The 25,476-nt window shown below is 52.3% G+C and overlaps 1 protein-coding gene across 4 annotated transcripts in view; it reads left to right on the top strand.

Annotated features, from left to right (window-relative positions):
- The window catches only part of ZMAT4 (zinc finger matrin-type 4), a 93,935-nt gene that overhangs the window by 19,358 nt on the left and 49,101 nt on the right, over window positions 1-25,476 (top strand). For all 4 annotated transcript variants that reach the window (XM_074852435.1, XM_074852434.1, XM_074852433.1 and 1 more), the window contains one exon: window positions 12,650-12,751. In XM_074852435.1, the coding sequence (XP_074708536.1) occupies window positions 12,650-12,751 (102 nt within the window). The remainder of the gene's footprint in view (window positions 1-12,649; window positions 12,752-25,476) is intronic.

Raw genomic sequence — 25,476 nt, forward strand, 5'->3', positions numbered from 1 at the left:
AGCCAGAGTTTAGCGTGACTTAAAATGAAAACTAATTAATCAGTTTTGTGGTTTCCATCCTACAATGTCACTGGTGAAGGTGTCAAGATGATAACTGTGGATCCAACTGCTCATCTGAAAATACTGAGCGATTACACAAGTTTATGACAATATTATTTCCTGCTGCCTGAGATGCTTCATGATACTGCTAATTGTAGCAATAATTAATCTGTCTAATTTTCAAGCACATCGCTGTAGTTCACAGGAGTCTGGCAGGGACAGGAGCCACACAGAGTATGGGGACCTGTTATTTTCTCTCTTTAATTGTCAGACATTCTTGCTGTGCTGACATGAAGAGGTGCTGGGCTGCGGCCCCCCCCTGGTCTGCGGTGCTGCCCTCGCTCCCGGGGGTGCTGGCTCCTCCGGCACCGGCTGGGGGTTCATGGGGGTCCCCTGCATCTGGGGACAGGGTGGTGCTTGGACGGCGTGTGAGGAGGGAGGGACGGGAGGAGCGGATTTGTAGCGCGCCGCTCCAAGGCTGGGCGAGAAATGACACCGCGAAGCAGGATGGAACCGAGTTCTTGGTGCCATCTATGGTTATCTTTGCTAATTCGTATTTATGAAATTCTTGGGGAGTTTCACAGTCTCTTTCTGCAATGCAGGCTGGTTTGTATTTCAGGCTTTTTCACATTGCCAAGTCCTGTTCGGTTTCCGAGCAAGCTCTGCTGCTGCTTGTGCTGAGGAGGTCATGGGGCTGTTTCCTGCTGTCTCTGCCAGTTGATGCAGATCGTGGTGAACCCCATTCCATTCAGTTTTCTCCAGAATAAGTCACATTTTAATGAGCGTTTCAGTCTCATCTGGCTCCGATTGTACCAGGTGATGCTTTGCTTTGGGAATTTGGTGTTAACTGGTGGATGCTTTCCTGTTTCTCAGAAATCCTCTACCACCAGGTCTTGACCTCTTTGCTTCTGGCAGGTGGAATAGCTGAGGCGCCTCTTCAGTCTGCTTTTTTGGAGAAGTCTGCACCTTTTCAGAAGCTCTGGATCTGTGTGTGCCTGATGCAAAGATATTTCCCTGCCCCTACCAAAGCACAGGGATCTTTTTTGGTTTTGCAGAACATATGAAAAGCATTTTTCAGCCTTATTTCCTCTCTAGGGAGAAAGGAAGGCTGATGGCCATGACTGAAGGATAACTTACCCCACTTTGAAAACTGATGTTGTAATGAAACACATTAACTTGTTTTGATGCCTTTCTATTGCTTCTTGGTACCACAGGGGATGCCTAATAAATAGTGTAGGAATAGGAGTCCCCAGACTATGCAGAGAGGGGGAGACCTTTCCAAACCCTGGAATCAGAGCTGGTCTCCGAAAGGAGCAGCCAGCGCCCAGCCTGGAGCGTGCCTGACTCCGGCCCTTCTGCAACAGCAGTTTAGTTTCTCACTGATGAAAACAGAATAGTTTGCATTCCTGGAGACCCTTTCACACACGGAGCTGGAGCACTACAATGGGCATTGATGAACCATTACTCATCTGCTGGTGAGGGACAGAACAGTGTGGTGGGTTTTTTTTCCAGAGGGGAAAATGCAGCATGAATTATCTGAGTGGCTTGCTGAAATGCTCCCAAGTACGAGGCAGATCTGACATAAAACTTAAAAGTCCAGCGTGCTTCTGCTCCATGTGGATGAGCATGGGAGATGCTCCTGCTTCTTAGAAGAGAAGGAATGTAGATGCAAAGAAAAGAAGGGTTGTGCTTTTTCTTTTTTAAATAAAAGATGGGCAAAGAAAAAGAGAAGACTGTAGGAGGGATGTAAATGTTTTATGTTTTACTTAAGATAAAGCTCCTTGTTGTTTGCTGTTGCACACAATGCTAATTGACAGATTACATGATAATATGAAGAAGTTTAATGAAATCTGCTGATACCCTTTAGCGGATGTGGAATTTGGATGTGCAGTTAAATTAGGCCGGGGTTTAGCTGCTCCGTGCTAACTAGGGGACTTGGATACAAAGCATTTGCATTCCTGGTGTCTTGTTTCTAAATCATTTCATTGATTACAAAAAGCTCTGCTATAGCAGGGGAGCTGTAGCTGAAGGGACCAGAGTCCATCAATCATTACAAGTAGGGAGGGTTCCTGCCAGTGCTGCTTGGCTGCCTCGGGGAGACCTGGGCTCCTATAAATCCTCACCGGGTGGCACTGGCTGAGGCAGCTCCGGCTGGCAGATATTGGATGTGTCGCGGATGGATGAAGGACTGTCCCAGGGAGGGGAGAGGAGCTCAGCCCACCCGCGGCAGCTCGGATGTCAGCGAGGATAATCAGGAGCATCTCTGCTTCTGCTGCCGCTAACTTCGTTAACCTTTGCTGGGCAGGGAGCTTTTAGTACTGTCGGCAAGCAAGCAGTGACATTAAACTGATTTGGGGTTAGTGCTGTTGAGGCTGAAGCTGGTTTTGGTAGGAGGTGCTGTAGCTTAGCCAGCTAGGCCTGCGCGCAGGCTTTTATCAAGGAATTCAGTATTAAAATAATCCCCCATCAGTGATGGACAGATTTGTTCTCTGAAGGCTTCTTCTAAGCTCGTTGCCACCTTACATGGCTTTGCCTCTTGGCTTTCTGACTGAAGCTGATGGGGAATGACAAACCCTGATTATGCAAAGTACTGGAGGCTACGAGCTGCAGGCACGGGATTCGGCTTGACTCGCTTCCTACTGTTTTTTACTTTATTAGGGAGCCACAGGAAAAAGTAGGTCCTGCTTATCCAAAAATAAACGTGGTGTCCTGATTGTAATTGCAGAGAAAGGCTGCGCGGGAGCCGCTCGCCGGCTTCTCCCCCCGCTCGGCTCCCGCTGCGGCGCAGCCCTGTCACCGACCCGCGGGGCAGGGACCGGGGCAGGGCAGCAGCAACCCCCCGACTTTCGGGGTGCCCACAGCCTGGCAGCACAGACCATGCTCCGGGGAGGCTCGGAGACTATTTATGTGTCTTTCTGTGAGAAACCACCGTTTCCATAGCAACCGCGAGCATCACATGGTAACCCTGGCTCCGCAGCATGGGAGCCCACAAGGCGCCTCGCTGCACCCCGTGCTCCTGGCCCCGCGACGCCCAGACATCTCGGGGGGTCCCTGGGGGGTGTGGGGTCCTGGGGGAGTGTGGGTCCCCCTAGAGGCTGGGGACAGCATCCTGCTCGTGGCTGGGGGCACCACGAGAGCTGCCAAAAACGCATCCCTGGGTGGCAGGGGTGGGTGGGGAGAGGCGCGGAGCGGGGAGCAGTGGGAGGATTTAAAAGGGGAGGCGCGCAGGAGGGAAAGGAGCGGGCGCCAGGGCTTCGTGCCAGGCTATGTTGGACCAGGCTTCCTCCCCAGGCCAGGGTTTAGTTGAGCGCAGTCTGTTTCTGCAGGGAGGTGCCGGCAGCAGAGACGTCCCTGGTCAGGGTACCCTGTTCCGTGCCCGTACCAGCTCTCTGCAGCTCAGCACAAGCGAGTCCCTCCCCTCTGCCATCTCAGTACATCAGCCCCTCCATCTCGCAGTGCAGCCTCTGCCGAAGCCTGCCCGGCTGTCGTAACCCTTTCAGGAGGTTTCTGGGCTATCTCTGCTGCTAAAGGGCCGAGCTTTGCCACCCGTCCGCGCTGGACTGAGCCCCAGGGCCCTGTCCTTGAAGTGTGCAGGCTGCAGAATCGATGCCCTGAGGCGTGGAGTGTGATTGCTCTTCGTTCAGTTCTTACGAACTTTCTTACAGCCGTCACAATATATCAATCTTCTTTTTAAAATATATTTTTATTCAAGTCAGCACATGTTTGCAATTAAATCCTGCCACACGATGTAGTGTGAATAATTAGAACAATTCCTGTGTATAACCAGATACACGCATTTGTAGGGAAGGGATGGTGCCACTCTCAAAATTGCAGCGTAGCTCCCTTTGAACTTGGCAGTTCCTTCCTTCATCCCCCCACTGAGGCAGCTGCTGGCACAGAGGGCTCACTCTTGCGGCAGGCACAGGTCTTTCCTTGCTCTCCAGATCTACGCGCTGTGATTTCCTTGGCTTGCCCTTTGTTCCCACCTCAGAGAGGCAGCAGGTCAAGAAGGCACCGGCTGGACGTTACCGCCACGCGTAAGCTTCCGTCTGTCGCTGCTCCGGTGCCGGGTGGGTGCTGCGCTCTGTGCCGTGATGGTGAGGGGATGCAGAGCCCCCCGCACACCTGGAGCCTGGGCCTCGCTGCTTTTCTGCCTGGAAAACATCATCTGCCCCTCGAGGCTTCCCTCTGGCCAGAGGGCACTGCCTTCCCTGACCCATTCATCAGTGGTTTTCTTGGTTCTGCTGTTTATAAACGGTACCTCGGTGACGCCTCGATGAGGTGAGGAGGTGGGAACATCTGGCAGTCGTTGTCCTCCCCCCGCTCACGAGTCCAAGGGGAATTCAGCGAGACATCCCTGGCGAGATCCTGCTCCCACGGCTGAATCCCACGCGGAGGAGCGCGCAGCCGGCCCCTCTTCCCGTGCGCCCGCTCTCGTGGTCCTGGGCAGCGCTCTCCCAGCGCGGGGGAGCGAGCACCAACGCCGGCACGCTCCCCTCCGCGGCGTGGGAGCCGTGAGGCTCCTTCAAAAGCCTCATCTCCATCCATGTGAAGGACACCGTTGCTGTCTGAGTATTCTAGTCCTGGCAAACATCGAGAAGGAGATCCTGGCAGAGGAGCAATGTGGCTGCTTATGCTGGGGAAAGTTGGGTGCTTGGGGTGCTCGGGTTGAGACTCGTCTGCACTGAGGCTCCGTCTCCTCCCTGTTGCTCTCTGCAGCCTCTCCTCTGTGTTTCGACACATGCAGCAGACACGTGCAGGATCTCTCCTGCTCCCCAGCTCATGCCACACACAATCTTGTTCTGATTTTCAAGGTTCCAGTAAAGCGTGTCAAAATGCATCAAGGGTTGAGTGCAGAAGTGAAGCAAATTGACTGGAGAGGATTTTGGGAATGGAGGGAGTAGGGAGATGGCAGATAAACCCCAAACCAAACAAGACCTGCAGGGAGGGTGGAGTGTGGCAGAGGTGACCGATGTGCAGCACAGCTGGAGGGACATGGAGCATCTTTGGTTTGGCAGGAGAACAGGAAAAGCTGAAAAGAGCACACACATCTTCCGAAGATGTGGCTTGTAGCGAGCTCTTCGTGGGCAGGGACACCGTCACCATCCCGCGGGATTGTCTGGGCTCCAATACGGCGCTCGCTGGCGAGGGCCCTGTCCCGCCTCCCCTGGGGCTGCAGAGGGAACACAACAAATTCAGGTGCCGGCACAGGCAGAGGCCGCAGATCCCGCGGCTGCGGATTCGCCTCTCGCAGCAGGCCCGGGGCGGGCTGGCGGGTCCCGTCCCGTTGCTGCGGGAGGTTCTGCCCCGGGGGGCGCTGGTGGCGGAGCCCCATCCCCGGCCGCGCTCTCGGGGCAGCTGGCAGTGCTCCCCGCGCCGGCAGGGCTGTGGCCCCCGCGCCCAGAGCGCTCCCTTCTCAAGGTGATGAAAGTGGGAGGAGAATTTCACTGGTGGAAGAGGCTCAGCCGTCCATCACGCTGATAGTGCTGGGAAATGAGGCACTTCAAAAGGCAGTATTTTGCATTTCTGCAGATGCCTTGATGTAAGTGCAGCAACAGAGTTGCTGAAAGCACATTAATTATTAGTAAAGACTTTCTTTCTTTTTATTGCAAGACAAATTAAACAACAGAAGAAAACAGGAAGTGTTACACGAGATGTTAATCCATGGGAGAGTGACAGCAGCAAAAGCCGCAAATAATTCATAACACGAAAATCAGGACATTTAATTTTTGGCTTGTTGTTTGCAGTTGGCATTCATGCACATGCTCCGTTGCCACTTCTCTAGTGGTCCAATCCGGAGGTTTCAGAAGCTGTTAATACTGGGAAAGGTGATTAAGGCCCTTGAGAGTAAATTGGATAAGGGACCACAGTTTTTTCTTTCCTCTTGACTGGAAGAAACCAAGTCGCTGAATTCCGTGCTTTGTCGTACAGCGCTCCTTGTCCTTGATTGTGCAATAGGAAAAACAAACCCGAGCAGGAATTCCTGGTGATCAGTGAGCACCTCGGTGGCCAAGGCTCGGGACGTTCAAGCCCCCGCGCGGGGCAAAGCGCTCCGGGAGGGCCCAGCACCGCGGGGGGGCCAGGCTGGGGGGCTGATGCACCCCAAGGTCTCAGGTACCCGTTGGTTGAACGACGGTGCAAAGGCAGTTTTGTTGTATCCGTTGATCTTGCTGTGGCTGCTCCCGTGCACACGTGGGAGCGAGTTTGCCCCGGTGCTGGAGTTGTTGCAGGCAGGGGAGTGGTCCGAGCCTCTCGGGGGGAGCAGCCCTGCACAGCTTGGGGGATGCTCCCCTAAACCTGGTAGCTGTGTTTGGGGGTGGGCTGGGGGGGAAATTTGGCACTGGGAAGCAGTGATTTTAAAAAATTTTAAAAAAAAGTTCAATCAGAAAGGCAGAAATGTAGCTGGAAGCAGCCAGTGGGAGACAGGGCGGGGGGGACAGTGGGAAGCAGTTTCCTTTCGGCGGAGCGTGGCGAGGCGGTGCCGTGCTCTCCTCTCCTGCTCGCCCCTCCTGCTCGCCTCTGGACGTGTTGCACAGGTCACTGCCACCTTCTGCTCCAAGTCCCCTGGGTCTGCCCGGCCCAGGCTGCCGAGGAAGAGGTGGGGTGTGCGGGTCTGCGGTCGCAGCAGCTGAGTCGGCAACTTCTGGGGCGTCTGCGTGTAACATTTATCCTGTACCTGAGGCATGTGCCGTAAAGTTGAGACAACAGTTACCCGGGGACTTGGCTCTGATCTCAGATTTAGATCCCTCATTTGCTGTCTCCATCTGACACATCCCCTCCTGAGCTGTTGCTCTAAGTGCTGAGGGATCTGCCGGCGCGGGCGCTTGCGAGCAGCGCAGGGGGGGCGTTTGGAAAAGCTGCAAACCGTCTGCTTCTGACACCAGGCTGGTCGGGCGAGGGATGGTGCTGCGTCTTCAAACTCCCTACCCTGAAATGACATGAAGTCGTCTGCAGCTTCTCAGGGTTTTCATGGTTTTCTGCTTATTGTCAAAAAACAGAAGTAATTGACAGTGAACAAGGGTAGTCTGTGAAGTGATATAGAAGGCAAAACTTAGAAAAGCTCTGTTGTGTTCATGTTTGCCGTGTACTCTGGAATTTCTGCTACCAATCGTGAATTTCCCGTTACTAAAAGAACTTCTTTTCTGTTCACTGAGCTCATTGCTCAAAAAAAAGGGGCGATGAACTTGATAACGGGGGTATACAGCAATAAAAATAGAAGTGACTCACTGAGGGAAGATTGCTGGAAAGGAGATTACAACGGCATTTATCAGAAACATGATGGGAAGTATTTGCTAGCAGTGACTGCAGATCGTGCTTCTGCGCCTGCCGTGTGAGTGAGGAGCCCGAGGGCTGTCTCGGCAGCGAAGGGCCGCGGCAGCTCGCACCCATCCAGCTGGTCCTGCAGTGGTTTTACTGTCCTGGCTGGGTCTGGGTTGCAGAAGCACTTGCTGCAGCTGCACTTCCACCGCTCTCCTTTGTGACACGCTCAGCACGTGTCCGTGGCGGGTGGGATTCAGCTGGTGCAGAGCATATCCTTAAAAAGGAATTTGGCTTTGAATATGCCTCTAATGTCAATATGTGGATTGCCAACCTCTAAAATTTAATGCAACTTAGTTAGCATCTTTCTGGCAGTTGCCAAAAACTGGAGTCAGCCCCATCAAATTGATTTTCATTAAGCTGTTATAGACACTGAAACTGCTGAGAATTGTAGCCATATGGCACAAGGTATTTAAAGTGAAGTCTCTGATGACACCGTTTGCCATTCCTGGAGATGCTGAGCTGACTTGTGCAGAGGTTATTGATCTGGAGCAGGGAGGGGGCCTCAGCACTTGAGTGCCAGCACAAGAGGCGATAATAAACCCCACTGAAAGCAAAGTGATGGGTGTTTGTGGTGGAGGCCCCGCTGCTGGCGTCCCCACTGGAGGAGGAGGAGACCAAGAGTTTCAGATATTTAGACCTTGGTGTGCAGACAAGTGCTTCTCCTCCGCTGAACGGTTTGAGTCCAGGTGGCAGGGCTGCGGATCGCACGTTAGTTCTTCAACTGTCAGCAAGAAAAGCCTCCGAGAGCGTGCAGGGAACGTGTCCCTCCTTGGGCAGCACCTGCGGTTCTCCTCGAGCGTCCTGGAGGTGCGTGGTGCTGCACAGCCCGGGCACGCTGACGGCTGGCGGTGGAGAAAAACCCTTCCTTCCATTCTGCTTTTTGACAAAGATGGGCTGTGCAGTGGGGATCAGCCAAAGGCTCTAGTCAGTTCTAGGAGCTGTCAGGCACTTGTAGGCAGGGAGAGTCAGAGTGGAATTAAGTGATTAGAAATATATAAATATTAATTGCTTATGAACTCCCTTTATGACAGTTGCAGGCAGAAGAAGTTAATAAATCACTGCTGGGATTGACCCACAAAATGCTAATGCAGTGTGTATCTGAGAGAAGACAAAAGGGGTGGGGGGGAAAGGGAGCTTTTCTGGAGCAGAAAAGCACTGTTTTTAAGTCAGGTACCCACACAAGAAAGCTGTTTCCTTTTTCCCAGGGCTTCATGTCTAGAGTCTGCCTCTTGCTGCAGAGGGGAGCGATTTGCACAGATGCCATCAGCTGGCCACCCGCGGTGGCCTCGCTGCGGTTACGGCGTCTCTGTACCGTCCTTTTGTGGGGAGCAGACAGGTCCCTCGGTCGGCTCCTGCCCTGTAACGGGGTCTCTGCGCAGATCCCCAGGGAAACACCCGCCCTGGACCTTTCCCGGGGTCCGGTGGCACCCTGGGGACCGTGGCAGCGAGAAGCCGTAAAGCCCACGGCGCGGAGAGACGCACGTTCGTGCATTTGTTTCACTGCATATTGCCTGGACATCCTTTGGAGGTGCTGCTCTCGTGTGTTGTCGTAGAAAGCAAAATAGAAGAGTACAGAAAAAAATATATTTTAAGAAAAGCAAAGGAACCAGCTAACAGCCACCAGCCATAAAATTATTCAGAGCCAGCAGGTTGCACCAACCGGTGAGTTCAGTGTCAGCCCTCGGGAGGGACTCTGGGCAGCAGGGCTGTATGGGAGACACAGGTAGGAGCCTACTGAGAAGGGGAACAGACCTTTGCTCTTCTATTGCATTTATGTGGGACAAGTCTGTTTTCTCAAGTCAATAGCTGGTACTTGAGTTTAAACTTGCTCTCAGGCTTTCTAGGTTTTAGTAGCAGCTTTGCAAGGGTGATTTGTATAAATGGCTGCCAGTGGTGGATTGCATGGGTGGAATCTTCAGTGCTAAGGTGAATCTATTATTTTTGTCAAACCCTTCGTAATAAATTTTGCCCAAAGCAATTATTGTTACCAGAGCTTTCTAATTATTTTAAGTAGCCAAGCTTACATATGCTTGAATCCTCTCCACAGTTCAGCCTAATATATTCATGCAAAAGCATGAAGGAGGCTTTGCTTTCGTTTATTCTCCTGTTCCCCCTAATCCTCATCCCTCATTCCTCTGCCTTGCTGTCTTTCATCACTATTAAAAAGCAGTGCATGCAAAAACAAGCAGTGAAACCCTGTGCCAGGATCCTAAGTATAAGGAGGACACTCAGTTAAGCCTCTGCTCTCTGAGAACTCTGCCATCCTGCAAGCTTTAGCGATCCTGGTCTTGCCGTGCTCCCCAAGGGCACAGAGAGCTTTTGGGGAGCCGTGATCGCCTGCAGCATCGCTGCTCACTTGTGCCTGATCTGGTCCCCAAACAGCACCGGGGGGAGAAGGGTCGCCCCGTCCTTCTGCCAGGGGTTCAACGAGAATGCAGCAACTCGGAGACGAATGTGGGGCCCGATGAGCTGCTTGAGGAGGTCAAAGCAACCTGGTGTGCCCCCGCGGGGCGTGGGGCGAAGGCACCCAAGAGCTGCTCCTGGCGGGGACGCTCAGCGACAGCCGGGCCGAGCAGCGCGGTCCCACCGCGGGGAGGATGCACCCGGCAGTGGGCAGGGGAACAGGAGTGGGGGGGTTGTCCCAGGCCACAGCCACGGGGTTTGCTGTGTGGGTCGGGGAAGGGACGCGGCGAGAGACTGCTTTGCCTTTGGGGGTGTGCTGGGGCAGCGGGCACGCGTGGCTCAACGCCCGTCCCGTGCGAAAGGTGGGTCAGACCGTGTGCGGTGGTGGGAGAAGGCAGTGGCAGTAAAAAAGAGCCTAAGGCGAAGCAAGCGGGGGACGAGCCAGCCCTCGGTGGGACCACGCGGGTGCTCCCGAGCCACTGCCAGGAGCTGCTGAGGGCCCGTGGCCACCTCGAGCGGGGCAGCGGCAGAGCTCCGGCGCTGCGGCCGAAGGGGACGAGCTGCGTCGCGGTGGGGATTTACTGTTCGTTAAACTCGGCTTTCCGTGGCCTTGTGTGGCAGGGTGGGACCCGCCAGCGCTGGGTCCCTGCAGGGACAGCGTGCGGGGGGGTCCTGGCTGTAACTGTGCTCTTGGAGCGTTCCTCGAGGGTCTGCCGCTCCAGAAAGGCTTTATTAGGTAACGTGAATCATGCTGCATAATATTCACATTGTCAGCATAATAACTGTGTTCACCTGTTGTGATGCATTACATCCTTGTGTAGTAACAATGGCATATAAAACCTAACAGGCAATATTGAGCCTAACAAATCCTATACCTGTATCAGAAGTTACTGCTTAGAGAAAAGACATTAAATCCTGTTCTGGATAAGCCTGTTTAGCCCCTGCTGCTGTAAAGGGGGGACAGACAGCTCCATTCATATGCACATATGTTAGAGGCAGAATAGACTTGGGATCTGTTATCAGAGCATGAAGGGCTAAGCTAATACTGAGCAGCTTTTGATTTACTTTGATTTTTGCAATGAGAGTTTATACTGTGAGCGCTGCAAACTGCATGCAAATGAAGGCGACACTACCTGCCTCTGTCGTGGTTGCTGGATTGAGGTTTAATGAGATTCTTTGGTTGCCGTGCGTCAATCTGTTGTATTTAAGCGAGATTTCTTCCCCCTGCTTTATTTTGCCTTTGATGCAATTTTGCAACACTGCTTGTTACTCCTAAAAGGGTCTTTGGTGTCTTTGAAAGTTTCTTAATGCAGCTTTTCTCTAGACAGGATAAATGAAGATTAAACCTAGGCAGATAGCAAGAGAAAACAAGCAGATGTCTTTGCAGGATCAGAGAGCAAGGACACCAGCAGAGGAGCTCTGAGATTTGTGTCTTTTGTCTGGTAGATCATGAACACCCGAATAAACCTTTTTCTGGAGCTGGGAGCACGTCGGTCTCTCCAGGCTGGGAGCTTTTGGTGTCGGCTCAGTTGCTTGTTTTCATAAAACGTGCAGGGATCTTCATAGTGCTGAGACCGCAACACTGGGGGGTTGGTTCGGTGCGGCCACCTCCAGCTCAGCAGCTCTGGCTCAGCGTGCAGAAAGCCTCGGTCCCCGAGCCCAGGGAACAGGCCCCCTCGGCTCAGGGCGGGGCCCGGGGGGTCTGGGACGTCCGCAGCCCCGAGGCAGAGCCCCAACCCCGAGCCCCGCTGCACAGCCCAGCGATCACAGGTCTTTCTGCACCTGGTTGTTTTTCTGCTAATGACATCTCATAACTTGTTCATTTCCATGTTGTTTTTCTTCCCAATCAGTGGAACAAAATCAATAAAAACTGTATTATCAGTCTTCATTATGCCCAGGTTTGTTATGATTGTGAATTAATAGACTTTATCTTGGCATTAGTCGGAAGGCATTGGCCTCTAATTTCCCTTTGAATTGCACGGGGGTTTTTGGTTTTTAAATACACTGTCTGTGAAGATACTTTGGTGTTTTCTGGCTCTGCCTGGGTTCAGCCTTTTATAAGCCTCAACTTTCCTGATGCACACCTTGGTTATCAGTTCCGAGTTGGACACCTGCAATTGTTTGTGTAACAAGGAAGGTGTGAACAGAGAACTGAAGTGTTCCTGTGAACCAGGTCACTCAGCAAGCTGGTGGTGTGAGCACAAGTGTCCTCGTCGAAGCTGTGGGGAATGCACAAATATTTAAACAGCTGCTTGAGAACAGCACAGCCCAGTAAATCACCCAAGCAATTTCCTTTCATGTCTAAATTGAGAAATATAGCAGAACACCCTTTTAGCTTAAAAACACCTTCCTCCAGGTTGTAATAGGTTTGGTTTTATGGAAAACTCTTTATCAACTCTTTTGTGTGGTATCACAAATGGTTAAGTGTGTTTCGAGTGGTCTGTGCTATCGCTGGTTATGTTTGTGGCATTTCTAGATATGGAAGGTAGTGGAGAACAACAGCCACTTACAGCTGGAGCTCACCATGAAATACAACTGCGGAGCAGCACAGGAGCCTGCGCCGTGGCCGAGGGTGCGGGGCTGGGGGAGCTCCCCTGCTCCCAGCAGTGCCTGGGGGCTGTTGTTGGGCGAGGAGTGAACGCTGGGCGCAGGCTGGTTGTGCGTAACCCCGGGGACTCTGAACTTGGATGTTGGGGGTGTGGTGGGGACCATCCGTGTTTCACGTTTGCACCTGTATAAAGTTGGTTTCATTCCCTCTTGACGAGAACGACTCGACTGGAGCGTTGCTTTGCCCGAGTCTCCGTAGGGACCCTCATCGAGCATGTCCTGTTCTGCCTGCCTTCTGTAACTGATTCTGCTTGTTGCCTCTCCTCTCTGTTGTGAACAGATGAAATCGTCTGACATCGACCAGGAATTATTCACTGAGAGTTACTGCAAAGTGTGCAGCGCGCAGCTGATATCCGAGTCCCAGCGCGTGGCCCATTACGAGGTAGGCTGCTCCCTGGCACCTCTGCTCCCTCGGTCTGTAACTGCCCGTCGCTGCCTGTTTCACAGGGTGACATCAGCTGCCGCCTTCCCAGTAAGTAGCGACACCAGCCTTTAAACTTCCTCTCCGAAAACTCAAGATTCAAAAGACTATTTTTCACTGGCGGCATCTTATTCTGTAAATGGTGTCACTGCAATGTTGTCTGCTGCATGTCTGGTTTTTTTCTTCTGTCTGAATTTGCAAAGTCAGGCTGCAATTTGGACGTGACTGAAAGCTAGTTTTCAAAGAAACATAGTTAGCAAGGAGATCAATTAAGAGTTCAGCAAAATGAAATCAAGTTTTTATATTAAATGTGCTGCACTGTGCTTTGCTGAATCACTGATTGTGCAGAGAATAGTAATTGTGAATATTTAAGCACTTAAGAGGTAGGCAAGCAATAAACAATTAGAAAGGATATATTATTAGAGCCATGTTAAAACAGCAATTAACAGCACTGCATATCTTCAAAACAAAATTAAGAAAATTCCTATTAAACAAGGGAGGAAATTAGTGAGGGATATGCTGCTGTGAAATCCTTCAAGAAGGGAAACCCTCTGCCTCTCTGTCTCGGCACCTTCTCCCTGGGGCCTGGGGAACGTGCACCGAGCAGCTCCTCAGCAGCGTGGTGTAAATCCTCGTCACGGTGAGGGGCTGTCTCGGCGTTAACCTGGAAGGAGAACGGGAATCTTCTCCTTTGTGTTCAGATGAAGAGGAGGGTGCAGGATGGCTCTGTGTGCCGGTCGTGTGCTGGGGGTGGGAGCGCAGTCAGTCGCCCGGCGCGTGGCGTTAATTGTGGGGGGAGCAGAGGACTGTCCTCCCCCGGTGACACCAGCCCGTGCGGAGGGAGGGTGGGTGACACGGTCTAGTCTCTCCTGGGTGACTCCAGTAGAAGAAGGGATGCTCGTGGAGAGGGACGTCTGCTTAGCTGTGTCTTGCCCCTGCTTTTGAGTGCACTGAGACTATCAGTGTCTGCAGTATTTCAACAAAACCAGAATCCGTGCTGAGAGGCCTGGAAGATGAAGTTTCCTAAACCTGCCCTGATTCGAGTGTTTAGCAGTGGATATACAGGGGAGACATTTGTCTTGGTGTGACCAGTGGAGACATACAAGAAGCTTAATCAATGTACGGCATCAAGGATGCTGTGCTGCATGGACGAACAGCGCGAACAGTAACGCACGTTTACTTGTAAGGCACTTTATGTGTCTGTTTTGGTGAATTTCTTAAGACAACTGCAAACGCTCCCCTGGCTGCCCTTGGAGTCAGCAGAGATCCCCGCAGCCGCGGTGGAGTCTAAGGCTGCAGTTGCAGGGACACCTTCCAGGTCCCGCTAGCGGGCGATGCAGGTGCCAGGTCCTGTCTACAGGAGGCAGAAGTGTTGCCGCAGGAACAGGAGCAGGGACTGGTGAGCAGCAGGGTGCTCAGCCAGTCTCTTCTCTTCTGCGCCTGTAATTGGAGGTATGAGCTGAATCATTAATTCATAGCAGATGTTTTTGAAATGTGGAAAACAACACGGTTTTCTGTTGTATATTTCTCGTGCGAGGTGCCGTGCTCGTTTGTCATCCCCTGCGAAATCCCAGCAGATGCTGTAGACGTTTGGCACAATGATGTCGTTACTGAACCTCGCCTGCCGGGTTGTGTAGCGCACAGCGGAGGGTTGGGGAGGGCGGGGGGACGGCCCGGCCCTGCCTGGGGGTCTCTGGTGGCCCCAGGGGCTGCAGGTGGCCCCTGTCCCCGCAGCGGCCTCTGCTCTTGGTGCTTCGGAGCGTCTGTTCTGGTAACACGCATCCCCTTCGTGCCCCGCCGACACAGGAGGGGCTGAAAATCCGCTCCGAGTTCTGTGGGGAGGGTGGTGCTGGGGGCAGGCGTGCCCACGGCTGCTCTGGCCCCAGAGCTGTACCCGGGATGGTTTGGGTGTTTCCCTCGGGCCGCCGATGCGTGAAGCCGTCGGGCTGCCGGCAGCTCGGTGCAGCATCGAGCCCCGCGGGGGAGGTCCCTGCGCCCGTGTGCTTTGACTGCAGATTCGAATGGAAAACCGCTCTGCAGCGCCGGCTCCTTCCCGAGGCGAGCTGGACGGGGCTTCGAGAGACCTGAGCAAAGAATTTGTAGCGAGTCACTTGTTGGGTGAATTTGGCCTCTCTTTCTAGCCAGACATCGGACAAGCAGTATGCGATTTCCCCATGTACATTAATCATGGAAAATTATTGGAGAATAATTTCTGCAAGTAATTCTTGCTCTGACGCTGTTTCATAAGGAGTTTGGTCTGAGCATCTGGCCCCTGAACAGAGAAGGCTGCTCTTTCTGCCAGACGCCTGCTCTTTCTGCCAGACGCCTGCTCGTAAGTTGTTTCGTCTCCCTGATCGAGTCTGTGGTCAGAATAATCACTTTTATAACATCAGGATTTGCAGCATGACCATTCTTGTACAGACCTGTGGTGTTGAGTGTACCCGAGCTCCATCCTGCCTGAGATTGCCAGCCCTTGCTGCAAGCCAGTTAGTTTATAGCAGGAGTGTAAAATTCACTGTTTCTTCCTATCAAAAAGTAACTGGTCACAATTTTCACACCTTTTTGTTTCTTCCCTTCTTTCTTTTACAAAGCACTCTATGCTCAAAATGGAATTTTCACAGGGAAAGTATTAACTTCAGAAGACTAAATTTTCTGCAAATAAATTTTCATTTAATCTTCTGAAGTTGCTTTGTTTCAGCTTTTTGATTAAAAAAATATACTGTCACTATCAATGCACGCAGTAAAAGCAGAATGTAAATGAACTTTTTGCACAGAGCAAAACTTTTCATTTGGAATTGACTTGAACTTCATGGAGAAAAGTGAAACACTGCAGAGTAGAAATTCCGTACCGGTGTGGTGCGTGAAGCTGAACCAGAACAGTTCAGCATTTCCACCCAGCTCAGTGCGCCCGCTGCTGTGGGGAGCAGCCTGGATCCCCCCGTGCTCTGGCTCTGTGTTTCCCTTGGTTTTCTGAAGGGGGGACCCACCGATGGGGAGCACCCGGGGCCCCTCGGTGTCGGTGCAGGGGGGTGCAGAGCCCCCGGAGCTGGTACCTGCCCAAGACCCTACTGGAAACCATCAGTTGCACTCTCCCCGGCCGCGCTGGTAACGCCTCTTCCTCCTGGCGTGGTTTGTTTTGGTCAGCAGCGCCCTTGCCCTTACCGAGCCTGGAGAGAAAGGGGATTTATCTGCTGCCTCTCTAGCGCAGCCGAGTAGGATCTGCAGCCTTTGTGCCAGGCACTGAAATCTTGGCTCCTTTGTGCATGCAAAATAAGACATTTCTCTGTAAGAAAATAGAGGGAAACAGCCTATGAAAGGGGGATGTTTTTATCTTGCCAAACAGGAATAGTCAGTTCCAATCGCTGTCTCATCTCCTTCTCCAAATCATCAACCAATAGGTATCTTCTTTTCTTCTGCGCTACTTTGCCAGGAATAAAAAATAATTTGATGTCAGTCGCGCAATATTAAGCGGTATTATTTCCAAGGGCAAGTGTAGTGGAAAAATGACAAAAGAATCAGAGTGTTTGCAGCATATTTTTGCTTCCAACTTGACATACAGCAAAATACTGCCCTTATTTTATGTGCTTTGTGCAACTGTGTCTCTGGCTTTGTCTGATGCGTGTGCTGTGCCTTTGCTCCCCTTCCCGTCCCTGTGAAACTGCCAGGTGCTGCTCCCCGATCCAGGCTTTGCTGCAGGGCAGAGCTGATCTGAGTACCTGGCCTTGGGATATTGACTGTAATGAAGTTGCAGGTGCCCAGATGAGAAAATGCCTTAACAAGCTCTGTGCATAGCGATGCTGAGGACCACAGGAGGTTGCTGTAAAGATTTCGGTTAGCTTCCACACAGCGGTAAGTAAGAGAGGAGGCAGATCTTACTGGTTATTGTCAATGCCCGAAAGATCGTGAGTTTGAATATTTTAATTCTTAAAGCAAATGAATATCTTAATTTGTCCCCTGAAGTATCAGAAAACTCCCTTCCCATTTCTGCTGCTGGAATAAAGCTTCCAAATATGGATGCCTGATAAAATCCCTGCTAGGTAATAGCTCGCTGTGCTGCCATGATGTGCCAAACGTTCCTCATGTGCATCGGCTCTCCATTCCCCCACGGGAGGAACAAAGAAGAAACGGGATCACAAAAAAGGACAGAGTGATGCAACACGCTCCGGGCGATCTCTGGCTGCCCCAGGCAGGTGGTGGCCAAACGCGGGGTGCTGTCTGGTGGAGGAAGGGTGTTTCAAGCTTTCTTGCTCGCTTGCCCGCTGTCAGGCGCGGGGGGACGGCGGGCAGACCCCTCCCAGGCTGGACGCTTGATCTGCACGAGGTTGGGACCAGCCTCCTCCTGACGCTCTTTAACTGGCGCCGGTGCGCGTGGAGCAGGGGGTGCCCGGGCTGTGCCACGGCAGCTCCTGCTCGGCCACCCCCCTCAGGTGCCGGGGGGGTGGGTGGGGTGGGCTGGCAGTGAGGGGCGCGTCTGCCAGCACCCTCCTCCCCGGGCACCTCCTGCGCCGGGCGCGGGGAGCGTCTGGCAGCCGTCGACCTTTCTGCTCTGCTTTGATGGCACAGACTGTGTGTGTCTTTCAAGCACAACTTTGAAATGGAGGGATTGATTTTTTTTTTTTGTTTTTAAATGACATCTGTGGGTGGGAGAACCAGAAGGCAGCTACCCAGCGTCTGCACCTTCATGCAGAGCCCTGCTCGAGGAGACGGGGGAGCCTGTCAGGGCTGGGATCCGGAGCGAGCCGCTTGCGCTACAGCATCTCTATCTCGCGCCGGCCTCCTGTGACTTCTGTCAGCAAAGCATCACTATTCAAATGCCATTCACCCCTCAACGGTATTGCAAAGGAATAACTGCGGTTGCTGCCCCGTGGTCCGAAGCTCTCGCAGTTGTGGCCTTTTTACCATCTGCTTTATGCGCTCGGCAGCGGCGGCTGCTGCCGTCCGTGCGGCGACGAGCACAGGAGGAATCGGGGGGTCGGAGGGCACCAGTGCCTGGGGAAGCGCCCGGTGCCACAGGGCTCGTTAAACAGGAGGAGAAGAAAATTAAAATGTACTGTACTTGCTGCAATGCAATTGAAAGTCTGTGCCCCAGCGATGAGTTTTTCCTTTTCTGTATTTCTGCATCTCGCCTTCCTCTGAAGGGGGAAGCCTCTTTGCTGCTGGATACTCTATAGATCACCCGTAATTTAACACTTCCTTCCAGCTCTGCCTTCGAGAGAGGTTGGATCAATCACTTTGGTGAGCTGCTCTGTAAATTTGAAAAGCTAAGCTTTCTTAGTTAGCTCTGAGTCCTCATCTCTATATAGAAGTGTTCACAGCCATTGGGAAGATGTTACCATTTATTTTCAAGTTTCTCCTTGAAAATCCTGCAGGAAAATTACCAAATATGCAGAGCTGCTCTCAGATTCCACCCTGAGCTGCATATTCATCACATTTGTTCCTTAAGCTGCTATAACACTTTCCTCCATTGTAATCTTTATTGCTTCAGGTGTCCTGATGTTACTTTGCTTTTTCATTTAAAAAGAAGAAATGTGCCGGGTCTGTAGGAAGAGAAGCCCAGGAAGGTGTTTTGTGACTGTTGGTTCACCTTGTGAGATGAAGGAACGATGCTTAAATGCTTGTGGTGGAGCCTGAGCGGCCGCGGGAGGGCAGAGGCAAAGTGTATTAAAATTCAAATGCAGAGGAAACTGGGGAGAACAAATAAAGTGCTGTGCCCTTTGGCTCGTCTCGGCACCCAGCGCTCTTTGGAATTTCTCACCCTGTCTCCGGGGCAAAGCGGGCGAGCGGTATCGACAGCCTCATCAATACTTCTTGTCTGCGTCGGGCTGGGGCGGTGCTTGGGTTAATCTGCTTCCAGTTGGGCTGTCCTTCTCTGGGAAACTGCATAAAGTGATGGCTCGTCTGAAGGAATAATAAACATTGTTTACTATTGGCACATCATCGCCTTAAGGATCAAGATGTGTGTGCTCAGAAAGGCAATCCTGTGTCTGAAATATTAATGCAGTGGAAGAGCACGTACTCTATTTAACAAAATAAATGCTGCACTAGAACACAAGGAGCTGGAATATTCTGTGTCTGGTGCCAGCTCCCCGCACAGTGCTGCAGGTGTTTCCAGGATGGGGGAGCGGAAGGGACGCGCTTCAGCTGGGAGTAAAGACCCCGCAGGGCTCTCATGTGCCGGGGAGTCTGCTGATGGTACTTGGGGGTGATCGAAGGGAACGCAGCGTTTGCTAGCTGTGCTCACTCTTGTACGTGCTGCCACTGCTGCTGCTCACCTGCCAAGTTCTGGCTTGCTTTGGTGAGAATAACCCCTAAATACTTCAGAGGATGAAGGAGAAGGGGACGTCCTACCTGTCGTTCCTATGCCCTTCCCCACAACTGCTGAGCACCTACTCAGAATAACCTACTGTTATTCTGGAGATTGTGCTGGTGTTTGGTGTTAGAACCTTGGCTTGAGGAGAAAAAAAATCAGGCTAAAGAAAGTTTTTTTGTGGTTCAGTTGCAAAGATGGTGAAGGTGCTATTCTGTTTTTTGTGTGTGCGCACGTAGACCTGCAGATTGCCTTGGTACCCCGTTCATGTCGTGCTAACAGCAGCAATTAAAATATGTCGAGGTAAACGTGGCCACACATTGTGTAGGAAGGAGGTGCGTGGATGTCAGTGTTTTATGGAGAGGTGCTTGTGCTGCCTCTTCCCTTTCCTGCATACATTAAGCACAGACTCACCAGGGCAGCGTTAGCTGCTGGGTTGCAGTGTGCTTCAGGAAACCAATGTAGATTAAATGGTACTTTACAAGGCTCCGTGTTACTACTCTGTTGTCAACATTAATGGCTAAACATTATTTTTAATGCACTCCCAGTGTCAAAATCTATTGCTAAATAGCAGCAACAGCAGAGCAGATAAAGCCCTATCGTACAGCTCCCTTCCAAGGTGCCTCTGTGCAGAGCCCCATTTCTGGCTAAAAATAGCTGAAGTTCAAAGGTACTTCCAGAGCAGTAGTGAAATGCAGCGGGGCTGAGACGCTGGGGTCAGCAGTAATGGGGAGGTGCAAGGGATGTCACATTAAGCCTACGTGGAATAAAAGTGATGAAACGTTGACCTGTGGCCCGAGACGGGCCCGCGCTGGCCAGGCCGTCCCCAGGAGAAGTCCCTGCGGCTCTCGCTTTCCCGTGGCAGCCCCTTTCTGCTCCCGATGCGGGGGGGGGCACCAGGTATTCACCCTTGCTTGTCTCTAATATTTTAAACTCTCAACCCGTGTTTGGATCTGGGTTCCAGGTGTTTGAAAGCAGAGTCTTTAGTTGTCATCGTGTGTTGTGACAGGGCCCGCCCCCGCGCCGGGGCTGAGCGGGCTCTCAGGAGTGACTGGCACTGACGTGCTTTCAAAGTGATTTGTTTCAGACTCAGTAAAGACAGAACGGGAGCGACGGCGGCGCTGCCGGTGCGTGCGGCTCTGCGGAGCCGGTGCTGGGTGACTCCTGTGCGGAGGAGACGTTATGTTTGCATTAACTCTTCTGTTTCCCACTTGATACCAGGATGGTTGTTCTGTACCAGCAGTGAAGTTCATCCACACCTCGAGCGTCAGGACCCAACAGCAGTGGCCTGAGCTGAGAAACCTGAGCTGCAGCTGCTTGACATCAGTTGGTTGCGGGCAAACAGCAAGGGTTTCACTTGATGTGTGGAGCACGTTTCGGAGGTTCCTGTCCCCTCGCTCCATCCCCTGCATCCCCTTTCCCTTGGCACGTTCACAGGGAGGTGCACTGCCTTGAAAAAAATCCCTAAACACCAATGGAGAAGTAAATTCATGGTTGCATTAGTCTTGGTGTAAGGTCCACCTGCAGAAGAAATGTGAGGATGTGGAGCTGGAAGGGACTTTCCAAGCATTTGGGGAGGATCAGAAGCCTCCGAGCGATGCTGGGTGCTGGGAGGCAGGTCCGGGGGGTGCAGGTCCATGGGGTGCAGGTAGCCTGCGAGCCAGGCGCTGAGCCCTGCTGCTGCTCCAGCATCAGCCTGTAAAGAGAGCTGTCTTCCTCTCCACAGGTACGCGGCGGTGTGTAGGACAAGAGGTGCTTTGACTGCAGTCGAAATCAATATAGGAAGCCACAAAGTTAAAGATCACGTAGCTGAAGTGGTGACTCCCCAGATGGAAGGTTCATGCCTTGCTGCTCTGGAGCTCTGCGGGCTGGGGGAGGGCAGGGCCGGGCCGGGTGCTCCCGCCGTGGCAGATGCGCTGTGGGTACCCGCGGTGCCCACCCCTGCGGAGCGCCGCTGCCGTCCCCCCGGTTTGTCGGTGTGATGGGGACTGACTGTGCCAAGGGCAAAACCGAAACGTGGTGTTTTCTTTTCCCTTGAACAAGCGCAGCTGAGAAACCCTTTACTCAAGGGCCGCCCGGACCAGCTGCCTGAGCCCTCTCCAGCCCTTCGCGGCTTCGATGTCTCGTGCAGCAGGAGGGAGGCGGACGGGAAAGGTGTTTCTGGGCTCTCCCGGAGGAAACGCGTTGTGTGCGGCCACGGCAGCTCCGAGCTCATGCTGCAAAGGAGGAGATTTTTCTCTTATGAAGGTGATTGAAGCAACAAGAGTGTTGGTTATAATTAAAGTTGTCAGGCTTGGACTGGACACCTCGACCCTGTGCGGTGGCAGAGCGGCAGATGCCGCAGCACCTTGTCCTCTGCAAGTCACTGCTGTTTGTTTTACTTGGAGCTTCTGAAGTCTTTGTTTTTGCATTTTTAAAATCTCAGCGATCCAGATTTGGGAGGAGCTGCTGGGGCCTGTGGAACACTCCCAGCCATGCGGGATGTCTCGTGAGGCTGTCGGTGACCCTGGTGAGGGGAGCCGCGCTCGGAGTCGGCTTGGCAGGGAGCAGGGAGAAATGATCACAGATTTAGAGAAAATGAAGTGAGCTAGTGGTTGCTTGGCTGAATAGATCATCAGTAATTGCCTTTATGTGTAAGCAAACTGAAGTTCAAACCAGTCATATGTCTACCTGTTGCTTTGAAGAAGCCAGTCTCATGGGGGTGAAAATTCAGCTGTGTGCAATTGGGAATTACGGGCACGTATCTGTGTGCCCAGAAAGTCACAGGCATGAGTAGACGCTTTTTAAAAAATTAACTCACGGAGGAAAAAGGGGAAGTGGATAGAAATGACCATAAATTATAAATGAGGCTTTACAAAAATTACAAAGGGAGAAAAAGGACATTGGCACCCAGCAGCGTCTGGAATAACAGACGGGAGTTTGTCTCTGCGGCGAACAACGGGGATCTCAACAATAGTGTTTGCTGGTCGTGTGGGTAGAAGAGGCAAAAAAGGGAAGGCGTTTGCTGAAAATACTTCTGTCCTCTATTTAAAAAAAAAGCAGAGGATGTTGTTATATCACAGAATGAGGAATAAATTGGTTCTGTTCCAGTAGAGATTTGGAAGTTTGTTAGGCAGCGATTATGAAATCTGGAATGTTGGGTTTTGAGTCAGCAGGTCCAGTAATTTGCAACCAAGTGCTTGAAAAGAGCTGGCCACGCGCTCTGCGTCATCACGGCTGATCCTCCACGGGACTTGGAAAGTGGAGGAAGTTTCTAGGAGAGAGGCGAGCACGGAGCCAGGCAGGGTGGCGTTGGGGGACCGGTGCGGGGAGCGGAGCCCCCCCGGCAGAGCAGCCTCTGCAAAGGGACGCAGGTGTGTAGCTCAGGAGGACGGTGTCATTGCTATTCTGCACGAGGCTTAGAGAATTGGGTCTAGCCAAAATAACTTTATCTCTTTTGATGAGATTACAGGTAGGGCCAATACAGATAATAAAGTTGGTGTAATCATATGACTGCATGTTTCATGGCAATTTAATTAAGAAACTGCCAGCATACAAAAAAAATCAACACGGTACAAACTAAAAGGATTAAAATCCAACCAGGATTCAGGCTTCTGAAAATGAATTTATTGCAAACTAAGAGAAGCCACAGCCACTGGGGCTGCCATTACAGGTGCTTCCTTCGTCTGCTCCCGCGTGTCTCCGTGCTCGGCACGGCTGCAGGTCCCCGGTGCGGTGGGTGCCCGGTGCAGTGGGTGCCCGGTGCGGTGGGTCTCTGGTCTTTGGCTGGAGAACAGGGCAGGGAGAAGGGGGAGCGGGAGAGGAAGGGCAGACCGACCGAAAACACCATGCTGCCAGCAGAGGAGTGAACAAGCAGATGATAAAGGGAGCTATATGGGGAATAGAGAAATTAGATCAGATGCAAGCGCAGCGTGAGGAAAGCAGCAGAAATGGTTGATTTGAACCTGGCAAGGTGGTTGGGGGTACGGGAAGAAGTCCCTCGCAAGATGGTGCAGTGTTTTAGACTGTCAGGTCAGCTTAAATCAGTGGTGCAAAGTGGGATCAGACAGCGGGGCCAGCGCAGGCTGCTGAGCTCCGGCTGACGGGAGGGCTCCCCGCATCCCCCGGGCAGCCGCAGCCACCTCTGAGTGCCTGCGCAGCCCAGCAAAGCCCGGCCTAAAGCCTCCGCTGGGGACTTCTGGCCTTGTTAAGGGAGACGTGTCCCAGTCCTCGCCAGGGACATTGCTGCTGTTGGTAAATTTACAGAGAAGCTGTTAAGTTAATGCAGCAGTGACAAACCCCCCGCAAGCCAGGGCGAGCAGGGCTGCTGCATCTGAAACCAGCTCGTCCGTGGCTCCCGGGGTCCTGGCAGCTGCCGCCGCTCCCACAGAGACGTCATTGTCTCCTCTCGCCGCGCTGCTGCTCGCTCTGGGCAGAAGTGTGCTGCAAAACTCGATTTATGCAAAATCAAATTGCATTTCATAGCACAAATTAGCTCTGCTTTGCCCTTTTAGGGTTGGATTGCTGGGACTGCTGCCTCTGCCACAATGCTCTGTGTTAAAATAGATCAGATATAGATAGAAATGATTTTATTTCCTTTTATTGATGAGCCTTCTTACAATAGCACGTGAGCTTGCAATGCAGAAGTCTGCAGTTGCTATGTGAAAACAGGCTCTTTCTAAGCTTCCCCCCACTCCCCGCATAGAGAGGGTTGTTTTTGAAGCATATAGTTTTAAGTTAGACTTCTTGCCTTCTAAAGAAGCTGTTTCCAGACACTAGAGACAGAGAATTTAAGTGAAAATGCCTTTGGCCTAACACTTTGTAAAGCTACAAAAGAAATATTCGCAGGCACAGGAACACTCTCTTAGTGCACCCTAAGATGAAATTGTGGCGGGTATTGATGAGCAGGCAGGTACCTCCAAAGGCAGCGTTCTTGTTCCAGACCCTGGATTTACAGCTCTTGTCAAGGTTTTGTCTTTCCTAAGGCTCGTGCCTGTGGTGAGACAGATCGAAACGGGAGCTGATGTGCCCGGACCCCACTTGGTGCCCGTTTCCTGGCTCCTGTGCGTGGTTCTTTGGCCCCTCGTTCCCCGTGTGGCTGCAGTAACTGGGCTGTGGTCGCTGCCAGCTCTCCCGCGGGCGGCCGCGATGCTCTTGCTGTGCTCGCTGCCGTGTCCCCGCTCTGCTCGGCCTCCTCCTGTGTCCCCCACAGCTCCTCAGACACGCGGCAACTCCAAGGGGTGGCGGGGCCTGGCCGGGGCTCGGGAGCGCGGCGGCGGGGCTGTGCCACCCCCTCCCTGGCATCTGCCCTTCTTGCTCCTCAGAGCTGCAGATCGCAAGTTGCCTCGTGGAGGGGAAGAGATAACCCGCGGGGCTGTTTGCGAGCAGCACGCTAAGAATAATCACTTCGCTCCTGCCGCGGTGTTAGGATGATAAATACACATGTAAATGTAGAAAATACCAGAGATAGAATGGGTGACAAATGGGCTGTGCTACCTCCGCTCCCCGAGAGGGAATGAGATGCTCACTACCTACTTGCAAAGGCCAGGGATGATTTTAAGCGCTGCTTTTATAACCATAGGATAATAAGCCTGCATAAGGAGCCATGTAGTTTTAAATTATGACAAACATAAGTTATTTCTTTACCTTAGCATTCATAAATCCAAACAAATGCATAAATAAAGGTGAGAGGTGTTCTACAGAAGGCTGAAGCTTTTCTGCCTTTTAGTGTTGACATTTGGGCATCATTTATGGCACAGCTGAGTGCCATGGAAAGAGCACTAAAAATTATTACTGTTAAAATTTTGCCTTTTCAGCTTACAAAAAACCTGACAAAAACCCCACAATCTTTTTAACGTCTAAATTCAGCAGGCTGTGGTTGCAAGTAGACGTTGTGAAGTGCTGGATTCAGTCACCTGAGGGAAGAGCCTCGTGACTCTGGGAAGATGATTTGGGGCTGGCTGGCTGCTCCGAGGGCTGACAGTGTTCACTGAAGGAATGAATTCAGCTGAAAATCTCCGGCCACATCGCCTTGACGGCGCGTTTGACTCTCCTCCATCCGTAGCGTGCGGTGCGAGGGACCACGGTGGCTCGTCCTGTCCCCTGCCCTGTGCCAAGGGATCGGCCGGCGCCCGCCTCCCTGTGCCCTCCCGGTGTGCAAACCTGCACCAGGAGAGACCCGCCCAGATCCCTTCAGGCAGAAAGTAGGAGCACTGCCCACCTCCGACACTGGCCTCGCACACCCGTCCTTCATGATTCAAACATTTATTCTGTCATTTCTTAATTACACCGTCGCTGTCTGGGCTGCTGATCGCTGATAGCTGCAGCTTTTGGGGTCCCCTGTGCTTAGCTCTGACTACCAACAGGTCACATTTTCTAAATGCACGTGGGAAGATGGGTT

The sequence above is a fragment of the Strix uralensis genome, chromosome 28 (genome assembly GCF_047716275.1).
Source record: "Strix uralensis isolate ZFMK-TIS-50842 chromosome 28, bStrUra1, whole genome shotgun sequence".
In the NCBI taxonomy this organism is placed as follows: Eukaryota; Metazoa; Chordata; class Aves; order Strigiformes; family Strigidae; genus Strix; species Strix uralensis.